Here is an 18,753-nt window from a genome sequence, read left to right as displayed (position 1 = left end):
CCAAGGTCAAATCTGACCTCAGACATTTTCAAACTGACCCATGGCAAATCATTTAACCTCGTATGCCTCAGTTTCCTCATCTGTAAAATGAGTTGGAGAAGGAAGAGGAAAACCCTCCAAATGGATCTGGAAGAGTCGGACATGACTGAACCGACTGGACAAAAAGTACGTGACAACTTTGCTCTTTAAGCGTGTTCACAACCTGACACCCTGGGGGGGAGGAGAAAACAGAGCCTGTCACGTGGGTGAGCCTGACGCCACTAAGCGGCGCGAGGGGCGCGCTGACCCTCAGGGGTTCTGAGCATGCTCCTTTCTGCGGTGACGTAACCGAGCGCTCGCCGTTGGCCCCGCCCCTCGTCGGCCCTTCCCTCCACGTGCCATGACACGTGGCCCGCGCCGGCGCTGAGGAGAAGACGTGGTCAGGCTGAGGGTAAAGCGGGCTGAGGCGAGGGGAGGGAGAGAGTGGCCAAGGAGACCCTCGTCCTCACCGAGGGAGCCCAGGGGCAGGGAGGCAGGAGCCCGTGGTTTGTGGTAACTTTTGGTGCGGCCTTAGCCCAGGCCTCGGGTCACGCACGCCCGAGGCGGGAGGGGCCGACGGGGCGGGTGGGGGAGGTGAGAGGGGGACGAGGGGAGGCGGTTTAAGGGGCCGGAGTGGAGGGGCAGTGGGAGAAGGTCTGGGGAGGGGCGGGGTCGGGGGGAAGTGGATTCAGCCAGCTGCGGGGCAATAGCGCTCTGTGCTGTGAATCCGATCCTTGTAGAGAAGGATTAAATATTGCCGATAGAAGAAAACGTTGGGGGAGGGGAGGAAAAGTGGGGAAGGGGCCGGAGAGGAGAAAGGGAAGGTGCTGAGGTCGTTGGGGGCTAGAGATTGCCCCAGCGGTGGGAACCCGCGGGCTCGAGGACGCCCGGGGCCCTCAAAGGCCTGGGGGGCGGCCGCCTGCAGGGCCGCGGGCGTCCTCGAGGCCGCGGCCTGCCCCCCCAATTTAACCGAGGCGCCCATTTTCCAACTGAGGAAATCGAGGCCCATTGCTGAGTAGCGGGAGAAGAGGAACTTGGCTTTAAACCAGTGTGTCCAGGCCCAGCCAAGTGCCCCTTTCGTTTAGAAACTGATTGTTGTTATTGGCTTAGTCATCCTCAACAGGCCGTGAATTAAGCAGATAAAACAAGGTGAAAAACTGCTCCAAACTTCGGGAAGACCCTCCCCCCTCCCCCCAAAGGTCACAGACCGCACGAAAAAAAACTGCTTCTGGCAGTCTAGCCAACTTTGGGATGTTTTCCTACATTTTTTCCTTCTTTAACAAATGGCAGTGTTATATATGTTTTTTCATCCCACTCTGCAGGGCGTAGGATCATAGACTTAGTCTTGGTCATTCATGAGCGCTTTGCCCAGTCTCGTACAGTTTTTTACGGTCAGCAGTGAGATTTGCACTCAGATCTTCCTGAGACCATTTGTGGTTCAGTTGTTTCAGTCCCAACCTCTGTCCATGGGGTTTTCTTGGCAGAGATGCTGGAGTGATTTCCCATTTCCTTCTCCAGTGGTATAGAAGTTGTGACTTGTCCAAGGTCACACAAGGTAACTTTCTGAGGCTGGATTTGCACTCAGGTCTTCCTGATCCCAAGCACAGCACCCTATAGGCTGAGCCACCTAGCTGAGATCACAGCCTTATATATTTCCTTGTATTCTTCATAGTTATTATTTTTTTTGATACTGCAGGGTTGTGTTAATGTATCATAATTTATTTAGCCATGGGAGTTTGGAACTTTTCTTGCTACTATAAGTCTAGCAGCTTTGAGTATTTTCTTATAAACAGTCCATTTTCCAGTTTTTGATGGCAGTTACCTTTCCACTGCACCACTTTTCCTACCCAGGAAGGGCAAGAGAGCGCAAATATGGGAAGTGAGAGAAGACAGGCTGTCTAGAGAAAGAAAAATAAACCTCCACATTGTCGGGCTTCAGTGACCTAATGTTTCCTGACATCAAATACCACTATTTTCCGGAAGGCAAATATCATCAGAATCTTAGTCTGCCTCTCAGCAGTAGTTGCTTATTATTATTTTTTAAGATTTCCAGAGCAAGGGAGCAAGTAATATCTAAAGGAAGGAACAGTTATTGAATACTATACTGAACATATTAAGAATCTTATCTATTTTCTACTTAATATTAGATATAAATAAACAATTTAGCTCAGTATGCTTAAGAATAAGAATAGACAAACTGGACAGATTTCAGATCTGAGATGTGGTGTGGTACAGTTGATGGGGTCTGAAGTCAGACAACTTAGATCTTCCTGCTTCTTTCTTCTGCAACCAGGGCAAATCATTTAATCTTTGTACCTCACAGTAGCAGGAGGGAGACAGATTAGTTGTCCTCTGAGGTTCTTCTTATCTCTAAAGTTCCTGTTATCTCCCAGTAGATAAATATGTAAATTGAGGGCTTGTTTGTGTTGTAAATAAATTACCATAATAAATAAATGAGCACCTTTGTATGTAGAAGAGTCCTCAGAGTTACTCTTTTACATACAGTTACAAGGATAAAATTTGTCTTTATTTAAAAAAATAAACTAAGCTCTTTGAAGGTAGTTGTGGAAATAGAATTGGATTAAGAGGTAGGAAGACTTTAAAATTTTTTTTAGCTGTTATCACCGAACTAACTAGCTTTGTGGCTTTAACCAGATCATTTAACTTTAGTTTCTTCATCTAAAATTGAGGAGGTTCAAGTAAAAAATCATCCCAAAGCATCCTTTCATTTTTAAGATTCTGATTCTCAGAAGATAAGAGCTTTATATTAGGCACTATGGAAAGAAGACAAAAAAGATTTTTTAAACATCACTATTGTGATTACAGATGCCTTACAAAATATTTTGGTACTTAGTCCTTTGCTGTAGCTTTTAAAAAGTATATAACACCATTTTAGCAAATGAGTTAAGACTAACACATAACAGACTTTTGAAAGTCTTTCAATTTTCAGATATTTTTCCAGTAAGGACCTTCCTCTGTCAAGGACCTATGCTTTGCTATAATTTGTACCTAAATTAGGCATTACTTTTGACTTTACAGAAATTGTGTGTGCGTTACTATGGCAAGTCAACTCATGAAATCTGTGGAGAACAAAAGCTGTAAGCGACAGAGAGAGTTGGAGGTGAGTTCTGTGCTTCTTGGATGTTTTTTTAGGGGTACCATTTTCCCCACTCTATTTACTTAGGCTTCTTCCTATAAAGAAATTTAAATTGATACCTAGATTTTGATAACTTTACATTCTTAAATCAGACACCTCAGGCAGCATGTCAGGAAGACTTCAGTTGACATCCTGCTCCAGACACTAGCTGTGCTACACTGGGTAAGCCACTTAACCAGATCTCTGAACCATAGATTCCTCATCTGTAAAACAAGAATATTGAACCCTGTGGCTTCTCCAGTTCCTTTTAACTAAATCTATGGTCTCACGAACACTAATTCCTTATGTAAATTTTGCTGTTTTCTAAGTACCAGCATGATCATAAGCCACTGTTCAGTTCTTTAGTAGCACGGTGATCTCATCTATGTGGGAACTTCTTGAACTTATAACCAATCCATATCCTGCACAATTCTTGTCCATTCTGCCGCCCAGAATTATCAATCTATAAGTTTTCCATAGAGGAATTAACCACTTTGGTGTTTTAATATAGGTACCAATGCAACATTCAAGCTCTCCAGTCTACTGCCCCTCATTCTTAACAACACTTCCGTAACATTCACATTTATTGATATTTCCTATGCCATTTCTTATGCACAAATCACTATTAGTAGTTTGATACAGTCTGCTTAAGCCCAGTTCATTGCCATTTGTGTTGTCAGTAGTTTTTATTGTGGTATTGGGTATTCTATATTTCACAGTTGTACATCATTATGGGAAAATATGTGAAAAATTTGGCTTTATGTGTCAAGGAGCAACTTAGCATCATTGCAAGTACCACTGAGTTTAGCAAATGCAATCCAACCTTCATTCTTCCACTTATTCAATTATGGGCTCATCTCACAGACTGTTTGCAATTTCTGTCCCAGGTATGTACTGGTGAACACGCATAATGGACTACCCAGTCAGCCAAATCGTAGTTTCAGTTATAGGTTTTCCTCATTTGTCTTTCTTAGTGGTTTGTTAGATTGAACACTTTTAAGTGATTATGGACACTTGGGCTCTGTAATATTCTAAGGTTTGACACATTCAACAATTTGATCTGCAAACAAACATCTGAAAACAGTTAAGATATTCTAATTGCATTTGTGATCTAGACTGAGAACAGAGGTGGTGTCCGAAAGCCTTTTAGGATTTAAGCTGTGCGATATTAACTCACCTGGATAGTCATTTAAAAAATATGTTGATAATAATATTAGTATCCAGGTGGTTTTTGAGAAACATTGTGGGGGAACTTTTTGTCATTGTAAAAATTATAGGATATCTATTACAGTAGCTGTCTTGAAGTACAGTGGTATTTATAAATGACAGTTGGTATTGCAATGCTGTAGAACCAACTATAGATCTTATCAGGTATGCCTGTTTACATGGGAAATATTGTAAAGCTATTATCACCAGATACCAAACACTAAAATAAAGATTACTATGTAGAGCTTTAATCTTCCTATTATCTAAACTTTTCCTTGGTTATAAATTAGGGAGTTTTCATGCTACTAGAATAAAGGGGTTAGATTAAGGTCTGTTCCATGTCTAATCCTTTGAACCTAATAGAGTAGTATTGTATTCCAGAAAAAAAAATTGTCATCCTCGGTTATTTTTCCCATAGCTTGTTTTATTTGTATATATGTATGGTAGTCATAGGAATCTTACTATGTGCCCATTTTCTCTATTTCTTTTAATAGAATGAAACTTTAGTGGGTCCACAGTTGTCTTCTCTTGCAAAATCAGATTCTGCTTCTTCTGAAAGTGCTGTGCCATCATTTTATAAAGCCGAAGTCCTGGAGAAAGTTTTAAATGGTGATGTACAAATACATATGTTTCTCACAAATAGAATTAAAGAGCAGTTTATTTTATAATGGACAAATATATAATTTCAAAACTCTGCCTTTTTAATTAGCAGATATGAGCAAGGAGATTAATCTACTGTTGACTAAATACGCACAGATTTTAAGGCAAGTACATGTAATATATCCTAAATTCAAATTTGGAAAAACTTTTGTCTTAGAATGTATATTGATTTATACATTATATTTATATATTATATGATTTATATTTATATTTTAATAAAGATAAGTTGAAGCTTTATTTTGGAAAGTTAATGGAAGGAACATGTGGTACATTTTGGTATATTTGGTACATACATAGGCATTTATTTCCATAAATAAGGATTTGGAGATTTTATGTCTACCAAAGCCTTTCTTTGTGGGGAAGTTAGTGATGTTCAGAGACTATTTGTATTATTTTTTGGGCATGGATGGATTGTGGACAATATAAAGTGCCTGCTAGAGGGAGACATATCCTATTCACCTAGTGAATTGATATCAACACCCTTTTTTATTAATGATCTGAATAGCTTATAGAAAGCATGGGTTTGATTTGTGGGAGCACCAGGATGAAAAACACAGTGTAGTAGCAAAAAGAACTTTTATTGAATGAGTTTCAGCTTGGGTTTTCAGCTTCAGGAGATGGGGATTCTGCAAAGATCCTGCTAAATGGCGTTTGTAGGGGGAATCTTCCAGCATTACTGCAGTGATAGAGACCCATCTTAGGGGCAAGGACTTAATTTCACATGGCTTTTTTTCAAACCTCATCCTCATCCTTCTTATCCTTTCTGTAGCATTTAACACTGGTGAACACCTCTGTCTTCCTGGATAGTCTTTTCTGAATTTTCATGATGTAAATCTTCTATCTCTCTTACTTTTCAGGTTACTTTGCTGGTTTATCAACCATGTCACATCCTAGAGGATGTATCCCAATTTTTTTTGTAGGCCCCCTTTTCCTTTACATACTTTCTTGTTTGTAGACCTCATCAGCTCCCATGGATTGAATTATAATCTCTCCACAGATGATTCCTAGATTTGTATTCAGTACTAGGTACTCTTCCTGAACTCCAGACTTGCATTGTCAACTGCCCATTGGACTTTTAAAAATGATGTCTGATAGGCATTTTAAACTCATAACCAAAACGGATGTCATCTTTCCCCTAAATCCATAAGTCTTCTCTAAACTTTCCAGTTATTGTTGAGGGTACCACTGTTTTTCCAGTAACCCACATTCACAATCTTAGCGTTATCCTTGATTCCTCCCTCTCACATGACATACCCAATAAGTTGCCGAGTCTTGTTTCTGTGTCCAAATATATCTTGCATATGTCCTCTTCTTTCTAGTCATAGAGCCCCTGCTTTGGTCCAGGCTCTCATCACCTCTTGCCTAGACTATTTTAATAGCCTCCTAATTGGAGTGATGGCTTAAGCTTCTTTCTACTGTAATCAGTTTTCCTCATAGCTGCCAAAGTGATTTTCCTAAATTATAGATCTGTAGAACTTGTGTCTTCTCTCTTCAGTAAACTTCAGTGGCTTATTACCTGGCTTCAAAGACATACTTTTTTGGCATTTAAAGCTTTTTACAACCTGACGCCTTACTGCCTCTTCAATTTTCCTTACCTATTACTCCCCTCCACGCACTCTGTAGTCTGGCTATAATGGTCTCTTTTCTCTTGTTCAGACATGATACTCCCATCTTCTATTTTCATGTTTTTGAACAGGCTGTGCACCATGCTTAGCATGCTCTCCCTCTTCTCCTCTGCCCTTTGATGTCCCTGGCTTGCATGAAAACTCAGCTGAAGTGCCATCCTCTATAGGAAGCCTGTGTTGTTATCATCAGCTAGTGCTGATTTATTTATTTTTATTTATATTTGTTATTATTTATATTTATTTATATTTATTAGAATGTAAGTTCCTTGAAGACAGGGACTGTTTCCTTTTTGTCTTTGTATGCATAGACAGTAAACAAGCATTTATTAAGTACTTAATATGCGGTCACTAAGCTAAGTGCCCCAAGACCTCTGCCTAGCACTGAGGCACATAGTGTGTCTAGAGCTCAGGGTGATTGCATTAGGAGTCTTTGTGAGAAGAATTTGCCATTGTTAACTGGTTCAGGAAGGAGAACATTAGGGTTACAGCATTTTTGCCAGCTTCTGTAAAGCTGAAGAGTACTGAATGAAAAAGGTGATTTCCTTACCACACCTAGGAATGTGGAGAGCTGCCTGGATGCTTTGCTATTCACCTGCTATGTGAATGGATCTTTCCAGCCTTTGGTATAGCCATGCCAGAGGATAACATTGAGGAGATTGGTTATTTCATTGTTTATTTGGGTGTGACACCCTAATGCCCCAGGGGTGTGCACTAAGGTTGTTTTCTCTGTTCTTTTACTATTTGTTTTAGTGCCAATTAAATTATTTTAAAAATGCCTATGTTCTTTGAAAACTCACATATTCTTGTCTAGGCTGCTACTGTAGTAAACACTGAGTTTAGATTACATATCAGATATTTTCAGGGAACATGGGAGTCCAGATTTGAATAGTCTTTGAGCTATACATCTTTCAGTGCCATTGTCAGCAATTCTACTCAACTGAGCAGACCTTTGATTGATGAGATTATAGAGGTTGAGAACTTCAAGGGACCTCAGAGGTCATCTAAATCAGGCCCTGTAGTTTACACCTGAAGAACCAGTTTAGAAGTTAAGTGACTTGCCCAAGGTTACATAGCTAACAAGTGGTGGAACTGGAATTTTGATCATCTTGGCCTACTTTAATGCTAAATATAATTTTTTTATATATAGACACTTTTAAGAAAAATACTTCTTAATTGTGATAAGACATCTGCAGTTCTTTGAATTTTAAATCTCTAAGAGTATATTCAGAAAAATTCAGGAGTACTTTGATAACTTGGTTTCAAATATAGGGCAGTCATAAACTATCAAATAGCATATTTAATTCTTTATGTAAGTGTATAAAACATTAATATTACAGTTACAATTTTAGGATATATGCTTATTGAAGTGTCATAAGATTTAAAGTAATTGAACTTTTATGAAACTATCTTCATTACAGAAAGATGTTTGAAAGAAATGTTGAAGTACCATATTAAAGTAAACAACATGCAACAAAATTGATTGTGATTGGGTTTTATAACATTTTAATTTTAGGTTTGTTTTTCTTAATAGTGAGAGAGCAGCCCTGGATGCATCTTACATTGAAGAGTTTGATGCAATCTTCAAAGAAGCCAGTACTTTAGAAAACCTTCTGAAACAAAAAAGAGAGAGTTTGAGGCAAAGATTCACAATGATTGCAAATACTCTGCAAAGCTAAAATGAAGTATATCTGTAAAATAGCATGAAATGCCAAGCTGTTTGTGTACCATTTCTGTTATGTATTTAAAGAAGGCTAATATTTGCTTTGAAAATATAATATTCGTCACCTTTCTTTAGTAGTTATAGAAAATGTATATAATTCATTTATAGAAGGGAATATTCAAGATTTTTTGTTTGATTTGATAGAGCTTTTAAGCTAGTTTCAAATATTTGGTTTTTATCTTGAAGTTTCAATAACTGACATGTTTCATAAAAATGCAAAATTTTCTTAGCCTAATCACATGTGGATAATTTTCTGTTTGTCTTAAAGTTCCTAGCATTTTAAAGAGGATAAATGAACGTGAACCAGTTTGAAAATGAATCTGAAAATGTTTTGTCATATCAGTGTTGTTCTTTCAGTATGTGTGTCATTTTCTTGAAATTTGCTTAGAACAGTTTCAAAGATATGTTTCGTGGTTTATTTTCTTAACACTGCTTGATTAGAAAGTTGATCTAAAGTGTACAATAAATTGAGTTCCATATGTTATTTAGAATATTATTTGCTTTCATTAATAGTTTACACGACTTAGTAAAGATGCTTTTAAGTTAATGTGTTTTACTGAAATAGTTCTCATAAAATCATAGTCTTCTATAGAGATGGAAGGAACCTTAGAGGTCATGTAGTACCGTTCTCTTAAGAGTATTCCTGACACATACTTGGCTATCCATTTTCTTCTTGAAAAGTGAATGCAGTAATTCTGAGGAAAAGAATTTTATTTTTGGACAGATCTTATGCATTCTTCCATAGAAGAAAGAGAACTCGTTTAAATTCTGGTTCTGACACAAGATGTGTGATTCTTGGCACATCACTTGGGATTTGAGCTCAAATTTTCCCAACTGTCTTCTGTGCCATGTTGCCTCTTGAGTCTACTCAAGATGAGTATATATACTCAGATGAGGCAAAAAAAAAATCTTTATTTTAAACATATCCCTACATAAGCAATATAATTGTGGAGAAGCACCAATTTCAGTTAACCAAATCTATTCATTTGTGATTGCTAGAAACTTGAGCAAGCTCTGCAGGAATTTTAGAGAAAGCATGGTAGAATGTACTTAGCCCTATGTGTCTTCTGCCAGAGTCCTGGAGCTATTTGCCAAAAAGGGCAGGAAGTTACAATTCTGTCATTATTACAGAGCCTTTAATACCATTGCCATGAAGACCAGTACTCCTTACTGCTGGTAGCTTACTGACTGTACCAGATTCTGGTAGAGAACTTATATTTACCGCATTGCACTTCTGGGCATTGATATGGAAGCATAATCTATATATTAGGTGATGAATAGAAAAATCCCTCCTGGACTTTATATGTCTTGTGTAAAATATCCTTCCAAATTTTCAAAGGTTCAAGAACTTTGCTTCAAGTACTGGGGGACCCAAAGAGTAGTAACTAATTATGAAGATATCCTTATTTATTCCTTATACTGTGAGCAAAATACTTTGATGCTGGTGTTCTAGTACTCTACCTGACTGACTGGTTAGCTTTTAGTTTACAGGTGTCAGAAGCAACTGTACTTTCAGACAAGGTTGATTGTAAGAATACACATTTGCGAGAGATAACCACATTAGCCTGAGTCCCATATTCTACAACTTTTTCAGTACACTCTTCCAAGGCTTTTTTCACATGATACTGTTTTTCTCTATTGTGTAATCTTCTTTCAGAAGAAATATATGTGTGATGGTCACTTAGGGTATGGATTATGTCAGCACAGCACTCTTGCCTTGCAGAGGGACATTGGCAGGAGTTGCAGCAATCTTACTTGTCCATGAGCTTAATCCCCGTGGTATATATCTCAAAGGACTAGACATACCACCAGTAGTACAAAGTGACAGTGTTTGAGGTCTTGAATAGGACAGTGTGGACCTGTCTGTAGGCTATCATGCAAAGTTGGAATATTTCTCATTGAACTTTGCTGGGAAAAACATACAGGTAAGAATGGAAGTATAGGAACCCTTCAGACACTGACTCTCCTTCAGGTGTACCTTCATAGAATGCAGACAACTGGGTTTTGTATGTAGGCATTTTATAAAATCTTTTGCTTGTAGATCAGATTTAATAGGTCTAGTTGAGACTGAGTGATGACAGAATTTAGTCTGTAGAGTGGTTGGCTAATCCATTAGGTGAATGAGCTGATGATCTTGAGGGTATCAGCCTTCTGATTTTGGTATCTTGGAATGCAGGCAATAGTGAAGTTCAATCTATTAAAAAAATAATTCCTGGTAAATTAAGTTTTATTTTTACTGGTAATTCTCTGGAGATGTTCCAGATTTTTATGATTGGAATGCATGATGATGAGTTGTATGATTCTTTGAGAATTCTTCACCATAAGTGAGGCCATTTTTGTAAGTAACTCTTCCCATGAGCGCTTTTCACCAGTCAGACTGCTTAGATCAGCTGGTGGGAGAGGTACATCAAGGACCAGGATGTTGTGGGGACTTTAGTCTATGTGGGCCTCTATTATTGACTGTTTGTTCAGGACTAGATAGAATAAGATGGAAGCTGAAGTAAACTGGGTGTTGAGATTGAGTGTACCTTTAATCTCCAGTGCCTCAACAAGTCATTGAGAGGTGCAGGCAGAGGGGAAAATTTAGCGATGATCTGGTGGGCAAAACTGATGTATTGTTAAAGGCTTTTTGCAGATGTAGTTTACATACTGTAGTATGGCCTCTCCCTTATGTTGATTCATGGATATTGTCTCTTGTCCCATTATATACCCACTAAATCCTCATTATCTCATTTTTGCATTTCACTATCTGAAACTCTCAGAGTAGGAAGGAAGAAAGTGATCACTGTGTGTCACTTACTGTGTTAAACTCTGGGGATACAAATACAAACAGAAAGAAAGGTCCTATTTTCAACAAGCTTACATTCTAATGGGGGGAGAAAACATACAGAGGGGACTGAAAAGCAGGGGGATGGAAGCACAGGGAGATGAAGGTACTTGAATGTTTTTGAAGTTTGAGAGTAGCCCAACCAGGAAGGGAATAGGACAAGGAAGTGGTCTGAGCCCCTTCAGAAAGTGGATGCTCCAGAAAGAATTCCCCAATAGAAGAGGAACTGACTGTGTGGAGGGATATTACAGGTTGAGAAGACTGCAGGGGTGGTATTGATTTTTTTTTTTTTGGCCACAGCAATGATGAAGATTATCACTTTACATGTGAAGGAAATCCCACATTGATGAAAGAATGTATTTAAAAAATATTAAGGAACAAAATAATTCAAGAAATATTTATTATCTTCTGTATGCAGGATACTATATTAAGTACTATGAAGAATACAAAAAAATAAAGGACATTACCTCTGTTCTCAGTTTATAAACTAGCAAGGAGATAAGAAATGTGAAATAATTAGCTATAGACCACAATGATAAATATCTCCTTACTTCTTACAAGCTAAAAATCCAGTCTCTGTAGCTCAGTATTCAAGTCTTTATGTAATTGGCACCCAGCTTGTCTCCCTAGTTTTATCACCTATAACTCCCATAAATAATAATAAAAAAGGGAATATGTAAGTGCTAAATAAAAGTATAGGCATTAAGAGCTACAGGATTTTAGAGAAGGTAATCAATTTGGACTGGGTTGGTCAGGGTGGATTTTATGGAATAGGTTAAGAATGAGGCCTTGAAAGATGAATGACATTTTGAAAGGCATAGAATTGGGGAACATCATGATCAGGGAGAATGAAATGAGCATATACTGAGAGACTGAAGTGTAAGTGTTTCAGGAATGATGGATAGAGTAGGTTAGCCAGAGCTTAAGGGTCAGGTAAAGGAGTAATAAGTGGAGATCTCTTTTGGACCATGAATGTGGAAGGCCTTGAGTACCAAGTTAAGGAGTTTGATTTTTTTTTTTGGTAGGCAGAGGAGATTTTTGAGTAGAGGAGTGACATGATGAAAATTTGGTAAAACTGAACAGAAGTAAAAAAATAAGGAGTAGACTGATTTGAGGAAAGTGAGTTAGAGATAATGGAAAAGTGAAGTAGAAAAGTCTAGCAGGCAGCTGGAAATGTGAGGCTGAAATTGAGAGGATCAGATTCAGAAATCTACATCTAAGAGTTACCTACATAGAGGGGGGTTGAGCTTGAAGTTGTCAGCAAACATTTATCCAGTGCCTTTTATGTTCCAGGCCTGTGCTAAGCACTGGGGATGCAAAGAACGCCAAAAACAATTCCTGCTCCTAACACTTTTTGAGGGGGATAATGTAGAGAGTGGAGAGCTAAATACTAGGTGCTGAGTCTTGGAATAGCATGGTACAGTGGAAAGAGAATTGGTTCTGGAGTCAGAAAACTTGAGTACAAATCTTCTCACTAACACTACCTAATCTATTCCATACCTACCCTTGCCTAAAGCAAGAGAAAACATGTAACGGACCAAAGCAGCGGCAAAACCAGAGGTGCTGGCTGCATGTGATCTGGGTGAGGAGTGTGCATTGACTGCCAGAGACATAGAACATCCTTCCTCCCTCACCTGGACATAGTGTGTGTTCATCCTTTGTTGCTGAAGAAGACCATGCCATCAGACAAATAATAACATGACTTGCACTTGACTTTGTTTTGAGTGAGGGAGGGCTGTGCCAGCCTTACTTCTCCAGAGTCATCTGAATCCAGTGACCAGATATTCATCAAGATGACTAGAGATGACCCAGGATGAGGCAATTGGGTGAAGTGACTTGCCCAAGGTCACACAGCTAGTGAGTGTCAAATGTCTGAGGTGAGATTCGAACTCAGGTCCTCCTGACTCCTGCACTGGTGCTCTATCTACTGCACCACTTAGCTGCCCCTACCTGGACATGCACAGACAGAATGAAGAACCAGTTGAGTTGGAGGCTTTTGTATGCAGGCTTCATATGAAGAAAAACAAAAACAGGCCCTGCTCTTAAGGGGCTTACAACCTAATATGGAGATAACATGTAAACAACTGCTTACCACCAAGATAAATCTGGTGGTGGTTGTGGTGGTGGTGGTTGTCGTTCTTCATCTTTGAAGAGGACCAAAATGACATCACCATTGTAAAGTGAAATTTCAGTGTGTCTGACTGTGGCTGATCGAACTTGGAATGCTCTACCACAGGTTGGGCACAGATAGTCCATATGAATATTTGGGGTGGATACCTCAAATTTGCGCACTCTATGTTGACTTTGTGCTGTCTCAATTCTGCTTTGCTCAAAGAGCACAACACCTTTTCTTATGTGGGGACGCCATGGTGAGCGGTCCTGTGCCAGTGTCTCCCATGTTGCACACTCCAATCCAAAGTTCTTGAGAGACACCTTGAGAGTGTCCTTGTATTGTTTCTTCTGGCCACCATGTGATAGCCTGCCCCATGCAAGTTCTCCATAAAATAGTATTTTTGGCAAGCATACATTCTGCATTCGAACAACGTGGGCAGCCCATCGGAGTTGCGCTCTCTGAAGCATAGTTTGAATACTTGGCAGTTCAGCTAGAGCAAGGATTTCAGTGTCTGGTACCTTATCCTGCCAGCTGATCCTCAGAATCTTCCTAAGACAGTTCAAATGGAAGCGATTCAGTTTCCTGGCATGGCGCTGGTAGACTGTCCATGTTTCACATTCATATAACAGTGAGGTCAGCACAACAGCTCCGTAGACCTTCAGTTTGGTAGTCAGTCTAATGCCTCTTCTCTCCCAAACCTTTCTTTGGAGCCTCCCAAACACTGAGCTAGCTCTGGCAATGTGTGCATCAACCTCATTGTCAATGTGTACGTCCCTGGAAAGTACACTACCAAGGTAAGTGAACTTATGCACAGAATTCAAAACTTCTCCATTTGTTGTAGCCAATGGTTCCATGTATGGATGATGTGGTATAGGATAGATTGAAGATAATCTAAGGAAGACTGGCAAAAGCTTCTTGCAGAAGTTGAGATTTTAGTTGAGACTTCTAGAAAGTCAGCAAAATAAAGAAATAAATATTTAACAATATAAAGTCTATAAAATTTTCTTTTCTAAAAGAAATATTTACCTGCTTCTTATTTTACTTCTCAGTATTTTCAGAACATCTTAGTACTGTTATAAGCTAAAAAAGTTGTTAATTTATAACCTGGATTTTGGGGGTTGATACTATCCCTCACAGAAAAGGATGATGAGACTTATTAAGCTAGAGAGCAGGGAGGGGCCATAACTTGGACATTTTTGCTCAGTCAAGGGTCAGGTGCCAGGTGAGTCATCAAAGCAAGGGATCAGTTATAAAACAGAATGACAAAGAGAAGAGCTGGGGGAGGTAGGGTCTGGTCCAGAAACATGAGTAAGCATGAGAGTATCAACTCAGATTGAGAAGCTAATAAAGAGAAATAGTCTAGGATCAAGCAGAATTTTTTTGATCTCTTGAGAGAATGAGGGTTCTACTTTAACGAATAACCCGAGGCATGTTCTGCTTTGGAGTAGTGCTGGTTCTTTGAGTTGGACAGCTCTTTTCGGCATTTAGCATCCTTTGGGGAAGTAGCCATTTCATATTGCAGTGGGCATTGGGTAGAGCCAGGGGTGGGGAACCTGTAGCTTCCAGGTCACATGTGGCCCTCTGAAGTCTTCAAGTTTGGCCCTTTGATTGAATCCAAACTTAATAGAACAAATACCCTTAAAAAGATTTGTTCTGTAAAACTTGAACTCAGTCAAAAGGCAGCACCCAAGGACCTAGAGGCCTCAAGGCAGCAGGTTCCTCACCCCTGATAGGCTCTTATTCAGAGTAGAGTTTATTTTGATTCTTGGTGTTTGAAAGTGATGGTTTTTCCAGAAGTAAATGGGATACTTCATACCAACACACATGCTGTTTTGATGCTTCTAGTCATATCAAAATACTGTCTCACTTTATTTAGATTAGCAAATGCTCTTTGTATCATAAAAGCTTTCCTTTTTCTTTCTCTTTGTAAATGTTATCACAATTGGTTGATTGAGAGGCACAAAATACAACCCTTTTCCTACTCAGCTCTTATAAGAAGAGGTCTTGTAAACAGGTTCAGTAAATAGTGGTCTAGGAAGCACTGAAGGGGTTGCGAGCAGAAAAAGTTTAAGAAGCCCTGGCCTAGGTGACTGGATAAAGCAAGTTTTAACTGTTAATTGAGAAAGACCTTCTTGATTCCCTGATGACTATCTCCAAAAAATTGAGGAGACAAACAATTGGCAAACAGAATTTAAGTCAACACCATTTATTAAGTGCCCTACTACGTGCCAGCTCTGGGGATACAAAAAAGGGCAAAAACCAGTCCTTGCTCTTAAGGAGTTCATAGTCTTATGGGGGAGATAGCATGCAAACAATTTGAGGAGCAGACTGCAGAGATTCTAGTAGTAGGAAATTTGACCTAATTAGTATGTATGAATGGTAAGGCCTTCCAGGGTGAGTTATGGCACAGAGTGAAAGAAAGGTCACCTGGAGTCATTTGTTGTTGGTTATGGAGAACACATCTGAAAACAAAGTTTGGTTCCAAGACCAAGATTTCTTCTGGATCACAGCTTAGAATCTAGATACTTGCCCAGGGATGTAATACATCTAAGGAGTCCAATACAGTTCATTTCTAAGCTTATGAATATGGCAAAAAGGCACTTACAATGGGAGGCACAGAGAAAAGGGCATCTCCATCCATCCATCCATCCATCCATCCATCCATCCATCCATCCATCCATCCATCCATCCATCTGTCCGTTTGTCCATCCATCTGTCCATCTATCTATCTCTGTCAAATGGGATAGAAAGTTTAGACCAGGTGAGTGATTTTATTGCATAAGTGCCTTGAAGTCAGAAGTTCTCTTCTAAGTCATGTTAGCACCTTCTCTGCAAAGTATAGGATTTCTTTAAAAAATTTTTTTCTAATTTGAAAATAAATTCATAATTTTTATTCAAACATTAAAAAAATTTCTTACAGCTTTCTAAAAGTTATAAAGGTTTCACAACATTTGGTGCCAAAAACAGTCTGTTAACCAAAACATTAATTTTCAGATAGATGACATGCTTGGAAAATCCTGGAGTCAACTAAAAACTTAGTTGAAACAATAATTTGAGCAAAGTAGCAGGATATAAAATAAACCCACATATATATCAGCATTTTAATATATAACCAACAAAACCCTTCAAAAAGAGATAGTAAGAGATACCTCATTTAAAATACCTGTAGACAATATAAAATATCTGGGAGTATATCTGCCATGATAAATCCAGGAACCACATGAACATAATTATTTAGCACTTTATATAAAAATAAGGCCAGATTTAAGTAATTGGAGAAATATTAATTGTTCATGGGTGGGCAGAGCCAATATATTAAAAATGCCTGAACTAATCTTATTGAATGCCATCCCAACTAAATTACCAAAAATTATTTTATTGAGCTAGGAAAAAATTCATTTGGAAGAATAAATGGTCAAGAATATCAAAGGAAATAATGAAAAAAAATGTAAAGGAAAGAGATTTAGCAGTACCAGATCTTAAACTATATTGTAAATTCTCAAAACTATCTGGTGCTGGCTAAGAAATAAAAAGATGCATCAGTGGAACAGAATAGACATAGAATACACAGTAGTAAAAGATTATAGCAGCCTTGTGTTTGACATATAAAGATTCAAGCTTTTGGGATAAGAATTCATTATTTAGTAAAATTTAATGGGAAAACTGGAAAACAGTCTGGCAGAACTTGGGTATAGAACAACATCTTACACCATTTACCAATATAAGGTCAAAGTGGATATGTGCAATATATGCAATAGATATAAAGAGAGATATGATAAGAAAATTAGAAGAACATGGAACATATTAACTATCAGACTTATGAATTTATGAATAAACAAGATAGAGTGCATCATGAGACACAAAATGGAAAATTTTAGTTTCATTAGATCAAAAAGGTTTTGTACAAATAAAACCAATGTAGCCAAGATTGGAAGGAAAGTAGAAAATTGGGGAAAAAATTTCTAGATAGTTTCTTAGATAAAGATCTCCTCTCAAAGATATGGAGAAAATTGTCAAATTTATAAGAATATGAGTCATTCCCCAATTGACAGATGATTAAAGGATATGAACAGGTAGTTTTTTAGTGAAGAAGTAAAAACTATATATGACCACATAAAAATGTTCTAAAGCATTTTTGATTAGAAAAATACAAATAAAAAAGAACTTTAAAATACCTCACACCTATCAAATTGGCTCAAATGATTGAAGGTGAAAATGCCAAATGTTGGAGGAGATGTGAAAAAATTGGGACACGGTGAATTGTGTAACTGTTCCAACCATTTTGAAGAGCAATCTGGAATTATGCCCAAAGAGTTATAAAACTGTGTATACCCTTTGACCCAGGGGGGCAGCTAGGTGGTACAGCAGACAGAGCACCAGTGCAGGAGTCAGGAGGACCTGAGTTCAAATCTCACCTCAGACACTTGACACTCACTAGCTGTGTGACCTTGGCCAAGTCATTTAACCCCAATTACCTCATCCTGGGTCATCTCCAGTCATCCTGATGAATATCTGGTCACTGGATTCAGATGGCTCTAGAGGAGAAGTGAGGCTGGTGACCTGCACAGCTCTCCCTCACTCAAAACAAAGTCAAGTGCAACTCATGTCATTATTTCTCTGATGGCATGGTCCTCTTCTGCAATGAAGGACGAACACATGTGTCACTATTAGGTATGTTTCCCAAGGTGATCAGGGAAAAAGGAAAAGAACCTATACATTCTAAAATATTTGTAGCAGCTCTCTTTGTGGTGGCAAAGAACTGGAAACTGAGAGGATGCCCATCAACTGAGGAATGGTTAAACAAGTTGTGGTATATGATTGTGATGGAATAGTACTGTGCTACAAGAAAAGATGAGCTGGTTTGGTTTTAGAAAAACATGGAAGGACTTGCATGTAATAATGATGAATGAACAAAGAGAGTGTTGTATACAGTAACAACAATATTGTTTGAAGAACAACTGTGAATGACTAAGTACTTTGAGTACTATAAATATTCAAATCAACTATAAAAGATCTATGAAGGATGATATAATCCACCTCTAGAGAAAGAACTGATAAATAGAAGTATACATAGTACAATGTTATATATCTGTCTTGCTGTCTGTGTCAAATGGTGGCCTTCTCTCAAGTGGGATGAGGAGGGAAGGAGACAATTTGAAACTTAAAATATAACAAAATGCATGCAATTAACTTAAAAAATTTTTTTTGAGCTAGATAGTCTCTAGTGATTGGGACACTGACAGATAAGTGATGTGCTCAGGGTTCACATAGACAGTATATGTCAGAAGTGAGACTTAAAATAATTCCTCCTAACTCTAAGACCATGTCACATAGTCACAGAAAGTATCAGGCATAGAATAAAAAGAAAATCCGTAGAAAGGAACAATAATTCATAGGAGATCATGGCCAAAAAGAGACCCAGCTATAAAATGTATATAGAAATAGGAA

At 38.5% G+C, this 18,753-nt stretch overlaps 1 protein-coding gene across 11 annotated transcripts; it reads left to right on the top strand.

Annotated features, from left to right (window-relative positions):
* Positions 1-253: 253 nt before the first annotated feature.
* TEX12 (testis expressed 12) lies at positions 254-8,849 on the top strand. 11 transcript variants are annotated; one of them, XM_072611096.1, is made up of 6 exons: positions 254-430; positions 3,058-3,139; positions 3,874-4,041; positions 4,855-4,969; positions 5,073-5,124; positions 8,177-8,849. In XM_072611096.1, the coding sequence occupies exons 2-6, from the start codon at positions 3,077-3,079 to the stop codon at positions 8,319-8,321; spliced, it is 543 nt and encodes a 180-aa protein (XP_072467197.1). In that variant the 5' UTR covers positions 254-430; positions 3,058-3,076; the 3' UTR covers positions 8,322-8,849. The 11 variants fall into 11 exon arrangements, with proteins under 11 accessions (XP_072467197.1, XP_072467207.1, XP_072467203.1 ...); XM_072611097.1 differs by having other exon boundaries at positions 389-531; XM_072611105.1 differs by lacking the exon at positions 3,874-4,041 and adding an exon at positions 1,013-1,167 and having other exon boundaries at positions 402-531.
* The last annotated feature ends 9,904 nt before the right edge of the window (positions 8,850-18,753 follow it).

Source organism: Notamacropus eugenii, chromosome 5 (genome assembly GCF_028372415.1).
Source record: "Notamacropus eugenii isolate mMacEug1 chromosome 5, mMacEug1.pri_v2, whole genome shotgun sequence".
Classification (NCBI taxonomy): Eukaryota; Metazoa; Chordata; class Mammalia; order Diprotodontia; family Macropodidae; genus Notamacropus; species Notamacropus eugenii.
Note: the sequence above shows the minus strand (reverse complement) of the source record. Positions and strands in the feature narration are given on the sequence as shown.